Source organism: Diadema antillarum, unplaced genomic scaffold, assembly GCF_040938485.1.
Source record: "Diadema antillarum isolate AM-2024a unplaced genomic scaffold, OU_Dant_1.0 seq00000796_RagTag, whole genome shotgun sequence".
Taxonomy (NCBI): domain Eukaryota; kingdom Metazoa; phylum Echinodermata; class Echinoidea; order Diadematoida; family Diadematidae; genus Diadema; species Diadema antillarum.
In genome coordinates, this window is record NW_027271681.1 from 375,089 (window position 1) to 390,121 (window position 15,033).

The 15,033-nt window shown below is 39.5% G+C and overlaps 1 protein-coding gene across 1 annotated transcript in view; it reads left to right on the forward strand.

Moving 5' to 3' along the window:
* The window catches only part of LOC139739340 (protein yippee-like 2), a 52,101-nt gene extending 38,499 nt beyond the window's left edge, over positions 1–13,602 (forward strand). The window contains exons 4-5 of the mRNA XM_071649956.1: positions 6,446–6,554; positions 12,779–13,602. Coding sequence (XP_071506057.1) covers positions 6,446–6,554; positions 12,779–12,874 — 205 coding nt within the window. The 3' untranslated portion in view covers positions 12,875–13,602. The remainder of the gene's footprint in view (positions 1–6,445; positions 6,555–12,778) is intronic.
* The last annotated feature ends 1,431 nt before the right edge of the window (positions 13,603–15,033 follow it).

The window sequence follows — 15,033 nt, forward strand, 5'->3', positions numbered from 1 at the left end:
AACATCTTAGAGTAAGAAAGCTTTTTGTTGATGTTTTTTAACAACTTTTTTATTGTATTTGATGTTTGAAACTATTCTTGGGATTCCAGTGGATGAGGCAGAGGGATAAAAAACAAACCCACAGATTAGATAATTTTTGCTGCGGGGGGGGGGGGGGGGGGGGGTGTCCCATGAGAAATCATGGCCATTGTGTTCATAAAGGTAAAAAAGCTTCATTTGAGGACATTCTTAGAGTCAGAGTCAGAAGCAGGTTATATAATATAAGACTATAGATAATTCAAAACCATTTCACAGTGAATGTATCGATATCAGCACTGACTGCTTGCAATGATAGGCCCAATGCCTGTGTAAAGTGGCTGCGACTACCATTCACTTCCATTTCCATCAAAAGAAATCTCTGATGTACCTCTCTTTGAAAAAAGATAACACAGTAATGCCTGTGATAGAAAAGGAAAAGATCCCCACCCTTTTTCTTTTATTTGTTTGCTGAAAATGTAGACTCAGTTGTTTAGAGATTTTTTTTTTTTTGGGGGGGGGGGTATGTAGCTGGAACCAATATGGTTCTTCAAATGGTTCAGTCTGATATAGGTTGACATTCAGCATATTACGATCCGTGCCTAGTTGTCCTAGAAATTTTCCGCTGCAATTGGATGATGAGAAAGAATGCCATCACCAACACTATTGGCAAAGGGAAGCGTGTGTTTCTTGTTGTCCTTTGTCTGGAGAAACGTGACAGAATTGGCCATCACGCCAGCCAGCGCAAGAAGGGTTTTGTGGCTGTAAAGCCATCCAGCATTAAAGGACAGGAAGAGGAATAAGCCCGCGTGTTGCAAGGTGAAAACAACGGGAGCAATTCGATTCCCCGGTCGTGAAGGATCTCGAGCGATGATGGTAGTGCTCCCATTGATTTTCCCCTCGCCTATTGATCAGGGACAGTCCTGTTCCAAAGCACCCACTTTTTCCTCCAGTGCCTCCCCTTTGTCTGTATTGTGAGAGGGATCTTCTCCAGTATTGTGCGATGAAGACTGCCGAACTCTTCTTTCCTTTGCCTGGCTGCCATTATTTCTCTCCCCCATTCCTCGTGTGCTGTGGGGTTTGTTTACAACTTAGTCTCCGTTCCAGGCTGTTAGAGGTTTATTGTCCAATCTACCAGGCCTACTTACATCCACAGTTTTTAGTTTGTTCTGTCACTTCTGTTAGTAATTTTCATGCAACACAATGATGAGTTTAAAAAGGAAGTCAAGTATATGACATATTCCACAAACCCACATTTGATTATTTTTCATGAAAGTATTTTGACTCTTTTTAGAACTACTCTGAAATTCTCTTATTTCAAAGGCTCATAGAAATTCCGCAGGTTGGAATCTGCAAGAAACAGAGGGTAATTGCGATGATAATAATAGCCAGGAGCACTGTATGGTAGGAGGTGGTGCCAACCAACTTAGTGGGAGAGATTTTGATTACTTCTTTCTTCAAGCTAGTGTAAAAGGGGAAATACAAAGTCATGAAGCTTGACCTAGGCATCACCAGGTGGCACTGTGCCCTTTGAAACAACCTCTACCAAGCTGCCCCCAGCTGTTCCAGAGTATATAATATACACATATTATACAGTGTATATCTCTCTCTGTCTCTCCGTCTCTCCTTTCTTTCTCATTCCCTTGCTCGCGTACAGGCTTCAACATTTTGCTGTTCTCATTTTGACATCATCCAGCTGTATTGAATGCAGGTCATTGACCTTGTGATGGCTGATTGCCAATGCTACATATGTGGATATAAATTTATATGATATATGATAAATTATATTTAGCAATTGGAACTTGTGAGCCAGTTGCATGAGGAGTCGAATTCACGATCAGGAACCTCAGCAATTGACTGAGAAAGAAGTATATTTCCCTCCTTTCAAGAAGCAACTCAATGTGACATCTCACCTTGGAGGTGATCAGAAATTGCATTGCATTTACTGTAAACCCAGAAATTTTTGCGTACCCGGTTATTTTGCCAATTTCATGAGAGCCAAGATTTTCAGAATTATAAAGATGCACGCAAAAGTTCTTGTCTACAATGCATGTAGCAATTCATGAACATTTTTGGCTTCTCTCACAAAACAGAGTTTGTTTTATAGGAGTCTGTTGCCCTGGAAGTAACCTGGTGTGATTTTTTTTCTCTCCTAAAAGTAGATCAGGTGATAATCTCTGGTTCCCTTTAAAAAAAAAAAAATGGTGCTTGCTTTAACACTTCCTGCCCGGCCTTTTGAACTGGGACAAATCCCTTGTTCATGGTTGGTGGGAGATTTGGCCGTCTTATAGAGCTATCTGAAGGATGACTTGCTTAAAGTTTTGGTTAGTTAGAGATTCCACGAATGGGACATTATTTTATTCAGTCAAAGTCCTTTCGGGAAACAAAAGCAGTCCTCGCTGATTCAAGACTGATGAAGTCTGAACTTATGTCACTAGAATGTGCTTGTGATTGGGGGTTTTATTTTTGTAGAGGGGGATATCATATCAGTAGTGATGGTGGTACAAACAAATTCATGGAAAGGAAATTGTCTCCTTCCAGACAGAAAAAAAAAAGATATCACTAAACATCTTTCTAGAAAATGTTTATAAGTGAGAATAGATATGCAGAGTATCCTGACACTGAAAATTCTACTAATTGTGAACTGTATATGACATTTCCATATAACAGCCATGTAGCAACCTTCACGGTCTGTCAATCAAAAAGAAAGCTTCAGGTTTGCGCGTGAGAGTACCCTATTTACATACACACTATATGCATGCACCATACGTAAACATGTAGGGCCTATCATATCTAAAGAGTGCACATATGTGAAATGAAAGTGAGTGTTGGTAATTCACAGCTCCATCTTCTCAAACAGACCTTGGATGTAAAATCACATACAGTACTGTTTTCAGTTTGCGACTGCACACTTTACAAACAAAAAGAAGCAAAGCTTGATGAGGAGATAAAAACTTCTGATATTCAGTTGGCCATACATGGTTTGAGAAATACTGAGGAGAAAAGGGGTTCATGTCTGTATGCTTTCGAGTTGCAAAGAGAGATCTGTATTGAATATGGAACATATGTTTGAAAATACTTATGCGTGGAGGACAAGTCCTGAGTCTACTCGAGAAGTGTCTATGAGAAATGTGTGTTGTAGCAAAATCAGCCCATCCTCAACGGGTTAAAGAGCTGTGCCGATCTGAAAGGGCTCATACATTTATGACCACAACAGAAATGGTGAGGACGCGCTGATTGAAAGACAAGTTTATGTTTGAGCCAGTATAGTACATCTACTTCATTTGTTTTGATGCTGAAAGATATTGCACTTGTAGGGTTTTATTGTGTCTTTGTTATCCTCTATAGTTAGCTGGGAATTTGTTTTGACTTGTTTTGTGGATGACGGGTTCAGACAGTAAACAAGAGAAACCATATTTGACCTAGTTCTAATACCAGCTGTACTAACCCTTCTCAAAGGGACTTATTCTTTATTACCTCTCATATGTTTTTGTGGACTATTTAGTTTCAGATCTTTCTCTTCCGACTTCAGTTTGTGATCAGTATTGATATTCCCCAATTCCTGTTTTCTGCTGTTCAGCTTCTCTGCTTTGCCTTTTGTTTTTATGCCTCATTGTTTATGATTCATTCACTTCAATACTTTCCCCTGCTATCTTTTTTGCACAGTTTTTCCCTTCTCTTGTGCAAAGATATATCTTGATATTCACTACTGAAGGAATGAAGTGTACTTGAAATAGGCAATAGTAATGTACAAATGGTGGATCTTGACAGATATAAAACACAAAACAAACAAACCTGTGATAGTGTGCTTTGAATCTATCCATGTTCAAGTTAAAGAAAAAATAAATAAAAAAGAGTTCAATTTAGCACAGATAAATTCTAAATTTGCTTTCTTATTTACTGACCTGAACTTAAAACTCACATATAATGTTTCACTAGAAATAATAATCTGATGGTAGCTGTATTCTTTCAAGTTTGTTTTTTGTGACTGTGGGATTGTTGTTGTATTATCGTGATTTTTTTTTTTTTTTTTATTTCTAGGTTGGCAGAAGAGCATTGACTGCCTATTGTTTTTGGCTTTGGAAAAAAAAACCAGAAACTTGGCCAGCAGTCAAAACATTTTGATGGGATTGAACTGGCTTTGTTTGGGTTGAGGGTTCTTTGCCAGGTCAATTTAGTCTTGTTTCCAGACAACATAAGCTTCAGCATGAATAGAGGGCCATGCCCTTGGATTTTATGAAGAGAATGACATAAATTGTAACCCAGCTAATGACGTGAAATTCATTCTTTGACTGTTCATCAGTAGTCAAATCATTTTTAAGTTTCTATAATACCTGTGCAACAAGAATATGGCAAACTAGATTTTTTGTCCCCGCCGAACGAGTTCGAGCAGGGGACTATGAAACGGGCTCCGTACGTGTGTGTGTCCGTGTGTCCGTCCGTCCGTCCGTCCGTGTGTCCGTCCGTCCGTCCGTCCGTCCGTGTGTCCGTGTGTGCGTCCGTGTGTGATCAAAATCCTCAATTTGCTACTTCTCTGTCATTTATGAGCCAATTTTGATTCTGTTTGCTTTATATGATAGCACTACATGGGAGCTTTGAAACTTCTACACAGTATTTCAGTCGTGACCTTTGACCTTGACCTTTGACCTATATTGTACATTTTGCTACAAAATGCTACTCCTTCGCCATTTCTAACCCGATTTCGATTCCGTTTGCTTTATATGATGGCACTAGGTGAGGGCTTCAAAACTTCTACACAGAATTTTGACCTTTGACTTCTTTGACCTTTGACCTTGATTTTTGACCTATATTGTACATTTTGCTACAAAATGCTACTCCTTCGCCATTTCTAACCCGATTTCGATTCCGTTTGCTTTATATGATGGCACTAGGTGAGGGCTTCAAAACTTCTACACAGAATTTTGACCTTTGACTTCTTTGACCTTTGACCTTGATTTTTGACCTATATTGTACATTTTGCTACAAAATGCTACTCCTTCGCCATTTCTAACCCAATTTCGATTCCGTTTGCTTTATGTGATGGCACTAGGTGAGGGCTTCAAAACTTCTACACAGAATTTTGACCTTTGCCTTCTTTGACCTTTGACCTTGATTTTTGACCTATATTGTACATTTTGCTACAAAATGCTACTCCTTCACCATTTCTAACCCGATTTCGATTCCGTTTGCTTAATGTGATGGCACTAGGTGAGGGCTTCAAAACTTCTACACAGAAATTTGACCTTTGCCTTCTTTGACCTTTGACCTTGATTTTTGACCTATATTGTACATTTTGCTACAAAATGCTACTCCTTCGCCATTTCTAACCCGATTTCGATTCCGTTTGCTTTATGTGATGGCACTAGGTGAGGGCTTCAAAACTTCTACACGGAATTTTGACCTTTGACTTCTTTGACCTTTGACCTTGATTTTTGACCTGTATTGTGCATTGGCTATAAAATGCTACTCCTTCGCCATTTCTAACCCGATTTCGATTCCGTTTGCTTTATGTGATGGCACTAGGTGAGGGCTTCAAAACTTTTACACAGAATTTTGACCTTTGACTTCTTTGACCTTTGACCTTGATTTTTTACCTATATTGCACATTTTGCTACAAAATGCTACTTCCGGCGGGGACATATATTACGCACCGCGTAATTTCTACTTTTCCTTGTTTCAATTGTTCACATTAGTTGTTTGTTTTTTCCTGTGGAAGGTCCTGTTGTTGTATGTGGTACATGACATCAGTAAAATTCATAAAGGAAGCTATCAGTTGTCTCCCTAAACAGGAGTACATTGTGTATTATGTGTACAGTGTTCTTAGACACTTTTTCATTCAAGGAACTTAATGTTTTGTGTCATCATATGGTAAAAACTTGTGTTATTTTAGTCCTTTGAATGACATCAAATTTGACATGTCACTGACTTTTGTTGTGCTTAATGTCCAGCGATATCATTGATAACTGATTTTGAATACCTTGGTACCAGCACACACCAAATTCCCAGTAAAAGTAAATTTTGAATACTAGCTCAACTTACACTCCTTGATGTATGCTCAATTCTTAGTCCGTGTGGAATGGCAGCAATAAACAAGTTACAATGTAGCTGATAACTGCTGCTTGTCTTCTGTGAATGTGATGATACAATATGCCCAGGTTATGTTTCCATACTTATAAGCAAGTGAATAACATGTTCTGTACCTTACATTGTAAATTGTGTCATTTTTTATTTTAAGAGGCATATATGTATATGCTCGCATGTTTCATTAATGATCTCATTGTAAAGCACATCGTACATGGAAAATGCACTGTATACATGTCTTGTTATTGATATTATGTATAGTTACATGATACATACAATGAAGTAAACTAATAATTAGCCATTCAATGTAATGATTGATTCTATTCTCTTCCTCTGTTGTTCTGTGCAGGGTGAATGTTGGGTGTGGTCCGGCAGAGGAGCGAGTTCTGCTGACCGGTCTACACGCCGTCTCGGACATCTACTGCGAGTGCTGCAAAACGACATTGGGTTGGAAATATGTAAGTGTGAGGTCATTCCTGTAATGTAAGGACTAGAAATAAAGTACAGGGGGTCATTTCATGAAGTGTTTTGTCCGACAAATTTGTCGAACAAATTTGCATTCAGCCAATCAGATGCAAGGATTTCAGTAGCTTATAACAGTTTGTCAAAAAAATGTCTGACCAAAATGCTTCATGAAATGCCCCCCAGATGTTTGTACATCTCTCAACACATACGAGCCAATGGGGGGGGGGGGGGGCTGTAAATATTGTTAATACATTTCATTATAAATCATACAGTGTACTCTTCTCTGTTTTTGTGTGAGAGACTGGTTTTGCTCACTTCAAAACATGTTAGGGCCTACACCTAACATGACCAGAGCAGGAGGTAATCTTGTAGCGGGTTAGCTTTCTCTCCTGAGGTCTTCTGCTCGCATTAATTTGAAAGAATATGTCTTAATTTATACTCCCGAGACCCATTAAGATATCCATTGCAGCATCATATTTTGAAAGGATGTCTGCAGTCACACTGGAAAGTGATGCATGCTTTGCCTAACAAAGAAAGGTGACAGTATAATACTTGACCTGTGCTTGTAAGCCTCATGCTCAATGTCCTTGAAAGAGCGCATAGGTTACAGTGTGGGATGGGGACACCCCACTTGGCTTGCGCACAGCTCGTTCGTACTAACCCTTAGTGGGATTGTTGGGGATTCGGGTTACCACGTAACCACTGCTTCCATATTCAGTGAGGGAGCTGTTAATGGGCAACAAAATGTAGGTTGGTGTCACATAGAGAGTGAGTTCAGGAAGCATTTACATAGTTCTGGTTTCCATGCTGTTGCAGAGAGACAAACACCCCCACAGCTAAGTCATTAACCCTATCTGTGTCACGGGCCGATTAAATCGGCCCAAAACCTGCCATGTAAATGCTTGGGCCGATTAAATCGGCCCTATTTTGATTGACAGATTACTTCAATGGCTATGACACTACCACTCTCTAAACTCATTTGTGATTGGCTGACAGTGTAAGGAAACGATATCCAGTGTGCAAAAAAAGCTTCCCCACCTTCAACCAATCAGGAAAGCCTTCTCAAAGTCAAAAGAATTGTGGTGGCCCCGCCCATGTTTATTTGCATTCAGACTGCAATGTATTGTGTACAGTTTTGCTATAGGTTTCTTGTGTGGAGAACTTACACGAATCTGTATATGTGGGACTGTAATAAGATCGCCGTGTGCGATGAAAAGATCGTACACATGGGTCAATTTTCATCCATTTTATCTAAGTCAATATAGTAAAATATGAAGTGAAAACATTCAGGATAGGGATTTCAACATCTTTGAATTCTGTGAAGGGGTATGGTTTTCGTGATATCGGCCTCATAAATGAACTGTAGAATAAATGAACACTGCACATTCAGTGTAGCAGTTGTAGCTGCTTACTCAGCACTAACAGCGGTGCAATGGGTCTCTAGTTAGCCAGGGCTAGCGGGGCAGGGTGCTAGGAGCAATAAGGGTACAGTAGCCTCCTACCCGCAGCTGTACAAAATGTACAATACCGCATTTTTTTCATGCTGACAGACTGCAATCAAGTTGTATATTTCTAGTCTCTCTTAAATTTCCATCAATATTTTCTATGTTTCACTGCTCATCCATTCAGAAAAGCTATGTGGGAGTTTGTAAATACTCTTTTTCTAAAAGGGAGTATAGACTTTAGGTGTCAACGTAACAGACACACATTGTTTCTTATTGAATGTATATAGTTGTCTTATGTGTGAGCTGGAAACTATACACAGTAGAGATTTCAGTTCACCTCCCATGCTGACAAAAGTAGGGCCAATAGACCTCAGTGACTGCGGTATCATACCATTCTACTCATAGTGCCATATCAGCCTTATCTTCCACAAATATGTCCAATTTTAGAGTCGGCATTGTTCAGGGTTATCTAAAGGAGATATTAACACATGATAATATTGCTCTAAATAGATACCACCCCTGGTAGTACCACCGGTAAATCAAATATTGGTCAAGGTGAATGATATAGTATGTGTACGTATATAGGCCTATTGTTTGTTGGTTTATTGTCTTATTATTTTCTGTGATACTGTTGTAACGTGACACAATATACAGTACTCTGTTCTATAGCGCCTTGAGTATCTTTTTTAGGTAGAAATGTGCGCTTTATAAGAGTCTCACTATTATTATTATTATCATATTCTTTTTCTATTTTAATGAGTCTGTGTCATAGTCCTGGACATAGTCAAAATTGTCAGTTGCAATGATATATATATAGCCTCTAGGATCTAGGGAATCACTATGATGATGCTGTATTAAGACACTTTATGCCATAGGGTATTTGGAGGAGTTTTGCAAAGTGCAAGAGTTTATGTTATTCATTATGCCATAAAGGATTTGTCGCCTGACACCCCCTGCGGTTCGTCCACTGGTCTAGAGTTTCTCCTCACACCTTTGTTTAATGAGGAGAGATGAAACCATGCTGAAAATCACTCGCCTCCTTAATGGTATGATTGGGCCAGCCCACCACCACCGTGCAGATGTTCCCATATCCCGTCGTGTCGGTGAGCGCAGTGGTTAACAAAGGTAGACAGTCATGGCATGGGTTAATTAGCTGATGGAGGAAGGGGCACCTGCAGTTCATCCACAGTCAGGGCTCGGCAGAGTCTAGTCTGCCACGCAGACTCCCAAGGTTTTGAACTTCTGATGCTGTGCCCAGTATTCCATGTATGCTTTTGCAGATTTGTGTCAGCTCAACAACAACAACAACAACAACAAATAATGAAAGATTGGTATTCATTATTAAAAGATGAATAGCAATCAAAAGTTTTTCTCTGTTTTCATTTTGGCGAGTATGATACTGAAAGCTGCAGCGCATGCAGTGCTGGTGTAAAAGAGACTATTTTACCAAAGAGGTAACATTGTTGCCATGACAACAATGTGGACATTATCTAATGGAGCCGCATCAGAGAGCACTGGGTAATGATGACACATACCCGCATTAGCTTCCCCGTACCCTTTTGATTAGCCGCTCCTCAGATACAGGGATGACTTTGCCATGATGTACCCAGAAATATCTGCCTTCTCTGTATCTGCCGCTATGCCCCAATGGCATTGAGGTGAATGTACATTATTGATGGATACTCCATACTACAGAAGGAAACGGAACAGATGGCTACGAGGCTTGCCTCTCTCTCACTCATACCGATATTCCTCTGTAAAAATCAAATTCTGGGAAATCCCCTTACAGCTTCCCTCAGAGGCAGGCGTATGATCATGCCCTATGATGGAAAATCCTTTTTTCCAAGTACAGGACAATGATAGAGAAAACTAAGGACAATAACAGAGAAAACTATACAGCGCTGAAACAAATCGAGAAGCAAGATAGAGATTGCATGATGGTATGCGCCTGAGATGGGTATTGTACATGGAAATGTATTATGGCTATCCAGAAAAGAAACAAAACAAAAATGTATATATTTTTTCCTTATACTATTCTCTGAGTAGGAAGAGTAAGCAGAAAGGAAAGATTAGAACCAAGGAAATGAGAGTCATCTTCTTTTGTTTGTTTGGTTATTTTTTCTTCAGATGGTGTGTCTAATATGTGAAGGAAAGTTTGGGGTTTTTTTTCAATTATTTATGGATGGGGGAGTCAACAGCAATACCCTTCAGTGCTGCTGCGTGTGTTAATGGGCATAGTATAGGAGGTGAGAAAAATGACACCTCAGCTTCCATATCTTTGATGTCTTCCATCCTTAACTGTAGCAGCAAAGGCCCAGACACCATGGAATCACACCTTCCAATTCACTCGCTACCCATTGAAATTAATCGAAAAACAACGAAAGGCTTGTTTCTGACTGTGAGACGCATCCTGGGTGACGTCACCGACCCACGCCCGTTCCATAACGAGCGGTTACGACACGACCACGGAAAATTCAATAGAGGTTGATCAGCTGGCGTTGGGACATGCGTGATGGTTCGGCGACAAATATTTGCCACAGTGATTGCAAGTTGCAGTCATTCGTAGAGATGCATGCCTCACCCCATGTAAATGAATTAAACACACATACACACACACACACACACACATACACATGAGAAGGATGATGTCAAGAGATAATTCAGTATAATCTTTTCAGTATGTTGACTATATACAGTATGGACTACACTCTAGAACATACATTTCAGTTAACATGCAAGTCACAGTTACAGGAGACGAATGATAGAATTATCCAGTTCCCAATGATATTAGCATGTGAGTCTATGTCCAGTAGATCATCGCTGCAGTGAAAATTACTTCTTTTATTTTTTGGCTTGTTATGTTTCAATGTAAAGGAATGACATATTTTTCTTTTTATGTTGATACAAAGGTATGGCTGTAAACTCCCCCGTCTGAATATAACTTCTGTGCATAGAGATTCAATATTGGTCATACTCTTTTTCAGGGGGGGGGGGAACAGCAACTTGTGATCAAAATATGAGCATCACAGATTATTTCTTACAAGCAATCTACAAAAGTAGCAGCTGAGTTTGATGTGAAATTGTATGAATTTCAGGCATGCCTGGAAATCATCTATCCTCATTTTCAGATCTGACTTGAATAGGAAAACTGGAAATTTTTATATGTGTGTTTGTCATCTAGCTCTGTTTGTGTGTTTGTTTGGGGGTTTTTTTCAGAGAGGAGGTCTTCTCTAGTTGCTCTTCTGCAAACCAATTTTACGGTGAAAAACTCATTTCTGAGGAGAGACTATTGAGTGCTGCTGTATTTCATTGTCATCTTCTTCCTCAGCCCCAAGTCTTCATCTCTTCCAAAATAGATGATTCAGAGAAAAGAAATGGAAAAAAAAATAGAATACAGTTCATAGTAGCAAACTGAATTTCCCCAGACTTGGCCCTTTATTGGAATGAAATACAATATGAACATGACAGTCAGTGAAATCATTCTATAATGCATGCTAGGCGATGTGATGCATGGGTCCAGATGTAGAAAGAAAAAAAAGATTGAAATGTCAAAGGCGCATGCAGCCATACACCAGAAAATGGACAGCTTTCCTAGAAAGTGGCACTCTGCCCCAAATTGTTTTTCTTACGGGGAGAAAATACCATCAAGAGTTCTTGGAATAGCCATATTCTGCCCGTGCCGCATATATTTCAAACACAACGAGAGATTCCTTGAAAGATTTTAACATAAGCAATACCTGAAGATATTATCCTCTCAACAGTGCTGGGTACATTTGTTCTGAGCTGTCATTATTCTTTGTGATGCATCCGTGCGTCACACAATTTGAAAGACATTATTATTAATTCTCCTGCGACATTGCTCAATCAGTACTACATTGTATGTGGTGTTTCCCCGCATATTTCCTCAAGCAATGAGGTGATTAGGAAGACATTATGTGCTGTTTATGTTTTTAGAATTGACCTCATTTCTTGCCCGCATATGTTTTGTAAATGTGAAAAAGTCCTGGTAGTGTGTGAGATAATAGGACAAGTCACCTGAAGTTTTTGTTTGATGTTTTGTTTTCATCTTATTTTTTATTTTTTGGTTATATTATCATGTAAAAGGAAATATTGTATAATAGGAATTCTTAACAAGGAGATGACTGCCAAGACAATTTTTTTTTTTTTTTTTGTGGCTGTATTTTTTGTTTTGATTTTTATTCCTTTTTATTTTGACTTTGGAATGACATGCCCCATGTTTTTCTTTAGAAAATAATGCATATTTCTTTATTGTGAGTACAGCACTTTGACTGTAAGGTAAATCAATTAATAAAGTTTGAATATGATAGTATATATTTGTTATACTCCATACTCATACATGAAGATTATCATCCCTGACATTCACTCTTTCTCAGTTTTCCTCTAATCCCTTTGAGGATCTTGGGAAGAAACATGACTGTGGAACCGTGTATTCTCTCTCCTTGATTCTAGCGTTCATGTAATATGGTTCTTGTCAAATACTAGTACTTTAGATCATGTGCTATGATTTTTATATCAATTGTCTCCCTCCGTACAAATGTATTTGTAAGATTGCAACTGCTGATCTACATTTTAACAAACATGTTGGAAAAAGGAACCAGTGGGAGACAATTGATATAAAGTTTGTAAAAGAGGGAGACAATTGATCAAAAATCTTAGCACATCTTCATCCTTCTGCTTTAATGATCTCTTGCTTCACTTTCAACTCATCTTTAAGTGTTTGTCTCTCTCTTTTTCTTTTTCATCCCTTGTAGGAGCATGCATTTGAGAACAGCCAGAAGTATAAGGAGGGCAAGTACATCATCGAGCTGGCCCACATGATAAAAGACAATGGATGGGATTGTGACTGAAATAACCATGGCAACCAGCAAACTTCATCCAAGCCAACAAGAGATGCAAAACTGACAGCAACTATGTAAAGCAACCAGTGTAAAAGCAACAATTAACGTCTACTGTGAGTGAGTATGGGACACCACCGGGCCTTTCGACATCAACTAGCGGTGGACTTTTTTGCCGATGGATTGATTCCACGCGATTCGCTTTCTCGTGTACACCTACAGCTTCGCACGCTCACCTACTCGTACTTCGGTGCTGCGTTATCTTCTTCGTTCCTGTTTCACACCATTTTCGATCTTCAGTTTCAAAAGCATGAATGCTGCTTGCCTGTACGGACTGATGTGACCAATCATTGCCTCGCCTCACCTCTTCTTTGTTTTGTTTTATTTTGTTTTGTTTTGTTTTCATAGTTGATTTTCATATGGCGCTTGAGCTGTACATTTGTCAGCTAACACCGGAGGTTTGCCACATTTTGTTTCCCAGCATGGCATCACAGATGTATCATTTTGGTCATGAAAGTGGAAAAGATGTCCATTCACCCCACTGGCACCTGGAATAGCAACCGTACTAATGTCTGTTTCAAGTGCACTGTGAGGTTTATGGCATCTAAGTACACAGTCAGGTCCTGCTGGTTGCTTTATTTTATCTAAACCGTGGATACTGACCACTGGTCAGTGGCTAACAGATTGCTAAATATATTTCCCTTTTGGTCAGTTCTATCTTTTTCCATCAAGGCAATCCAACTCTTTTTCACTCTAATTTACATTTTTAGTAGTTGAATGTGTGTGAGAGGCATCTTGAAGTCACATATAAGGATAAGAAGAATTAATGAAAAAAAAATAGTTGCAACAAAAACTGTATGTATAGTACAGATGGACTATGAGAATGGAATTTGTTTTGAACGAAAGCAGAGCGGCAGAGGGAAACGAAAAAAGGCAAGCCTGTTTGTTCAAGCTTGTAACAAGGGACCGAACAATGTGACAAATTGAATTGAAGGTGGAAGTGGCTACAAGGAGTCCGTGCAATGAGCAACAGAGTGCTAATGGCAGAGACAGCGTTTGCAAACGAAACGACTTTTTCACAATTTTCCTACGTCCACTCAAGCCATCTTTGTGGAGGTTTCAGGAATGGTGCCAGGCACATGAAGCGTTTTGAGCGAAGAGTTTTCGAGATGAGATGAGATGTGATTTACCTACCGCAAGCATTTTTTGTCGCGTGATGCAGCGTGGACATTCGAGGCAATGTGACGATGCACTTGGGTTTATATGTTGATGGGTTTTTGGGGAGCAGATTTGAGTATGCGGAGCGGAGACAGAGAAGCGAGTGGAGGTGGCTACATTTCGTAGACTAGCAACCCGCAGCATCGGCAGAGCAAAGGACCATGGAGCATTCTACAAGCAAAGATTCCTTGATGTACATGACATGTGCCGGCCACCATCACAACACGAGCAGACTTTTTTCCCCACCACTGAAGTCAGTGTAAGACTGTGTCAGAGCTACTTTGGAGGAGGGACCTACTGCAAAATAAAGGTTTTACACTGCAGGTGTTGAGTGTATAACTGGTGTAACCAGTGTGACAGGTGTTACTGGTGTAAGAGTTTAGATGGCGGTTATACTTGGTCTGTGCATGAGTTTATGTGCATATTATAGGATAGTGGAGTAAAAAAAAAAGTAAAGAGAGAATAATGTGTATCATCAATGTCTTCTATGTAATGATGCGCCCGGATGTAAATTTCACATCTTTTACATAAGACTTGTTGTTTATTCAAGGCGTAAGGGCAAAATGTTTTGCATGATGTATAGGAAAAAATGAGTACTGTATAATATGCATTGATACACAGGTTTCTTTGGGTTTTTTTCTCTATGTCTGCACTTGCCAACAGTCTTTGGCATGAGTATGACCTGTGTGGAGCATGTGGCTGCTTGGTGGTTTTTTGCAAAGGGTTCTCGGGTGTTAGTAGTCTATGGACATTTTGGAGGAAGACTTTAACCTTTGGCACAATATTACACTCAGATGTATACTTGTACCGGTTATTGCATTGTAACAATATAAGTTGCCTTCACTACTTTGCTTGCATGCTTGTTAAAACTGATGGGGAAAAGAGAGAAGATGCAAATGTCAGTGTATGCTTGCTTTATGAGGTTTGTGGGGTGTGTGTGTGTGTGTGTGTGT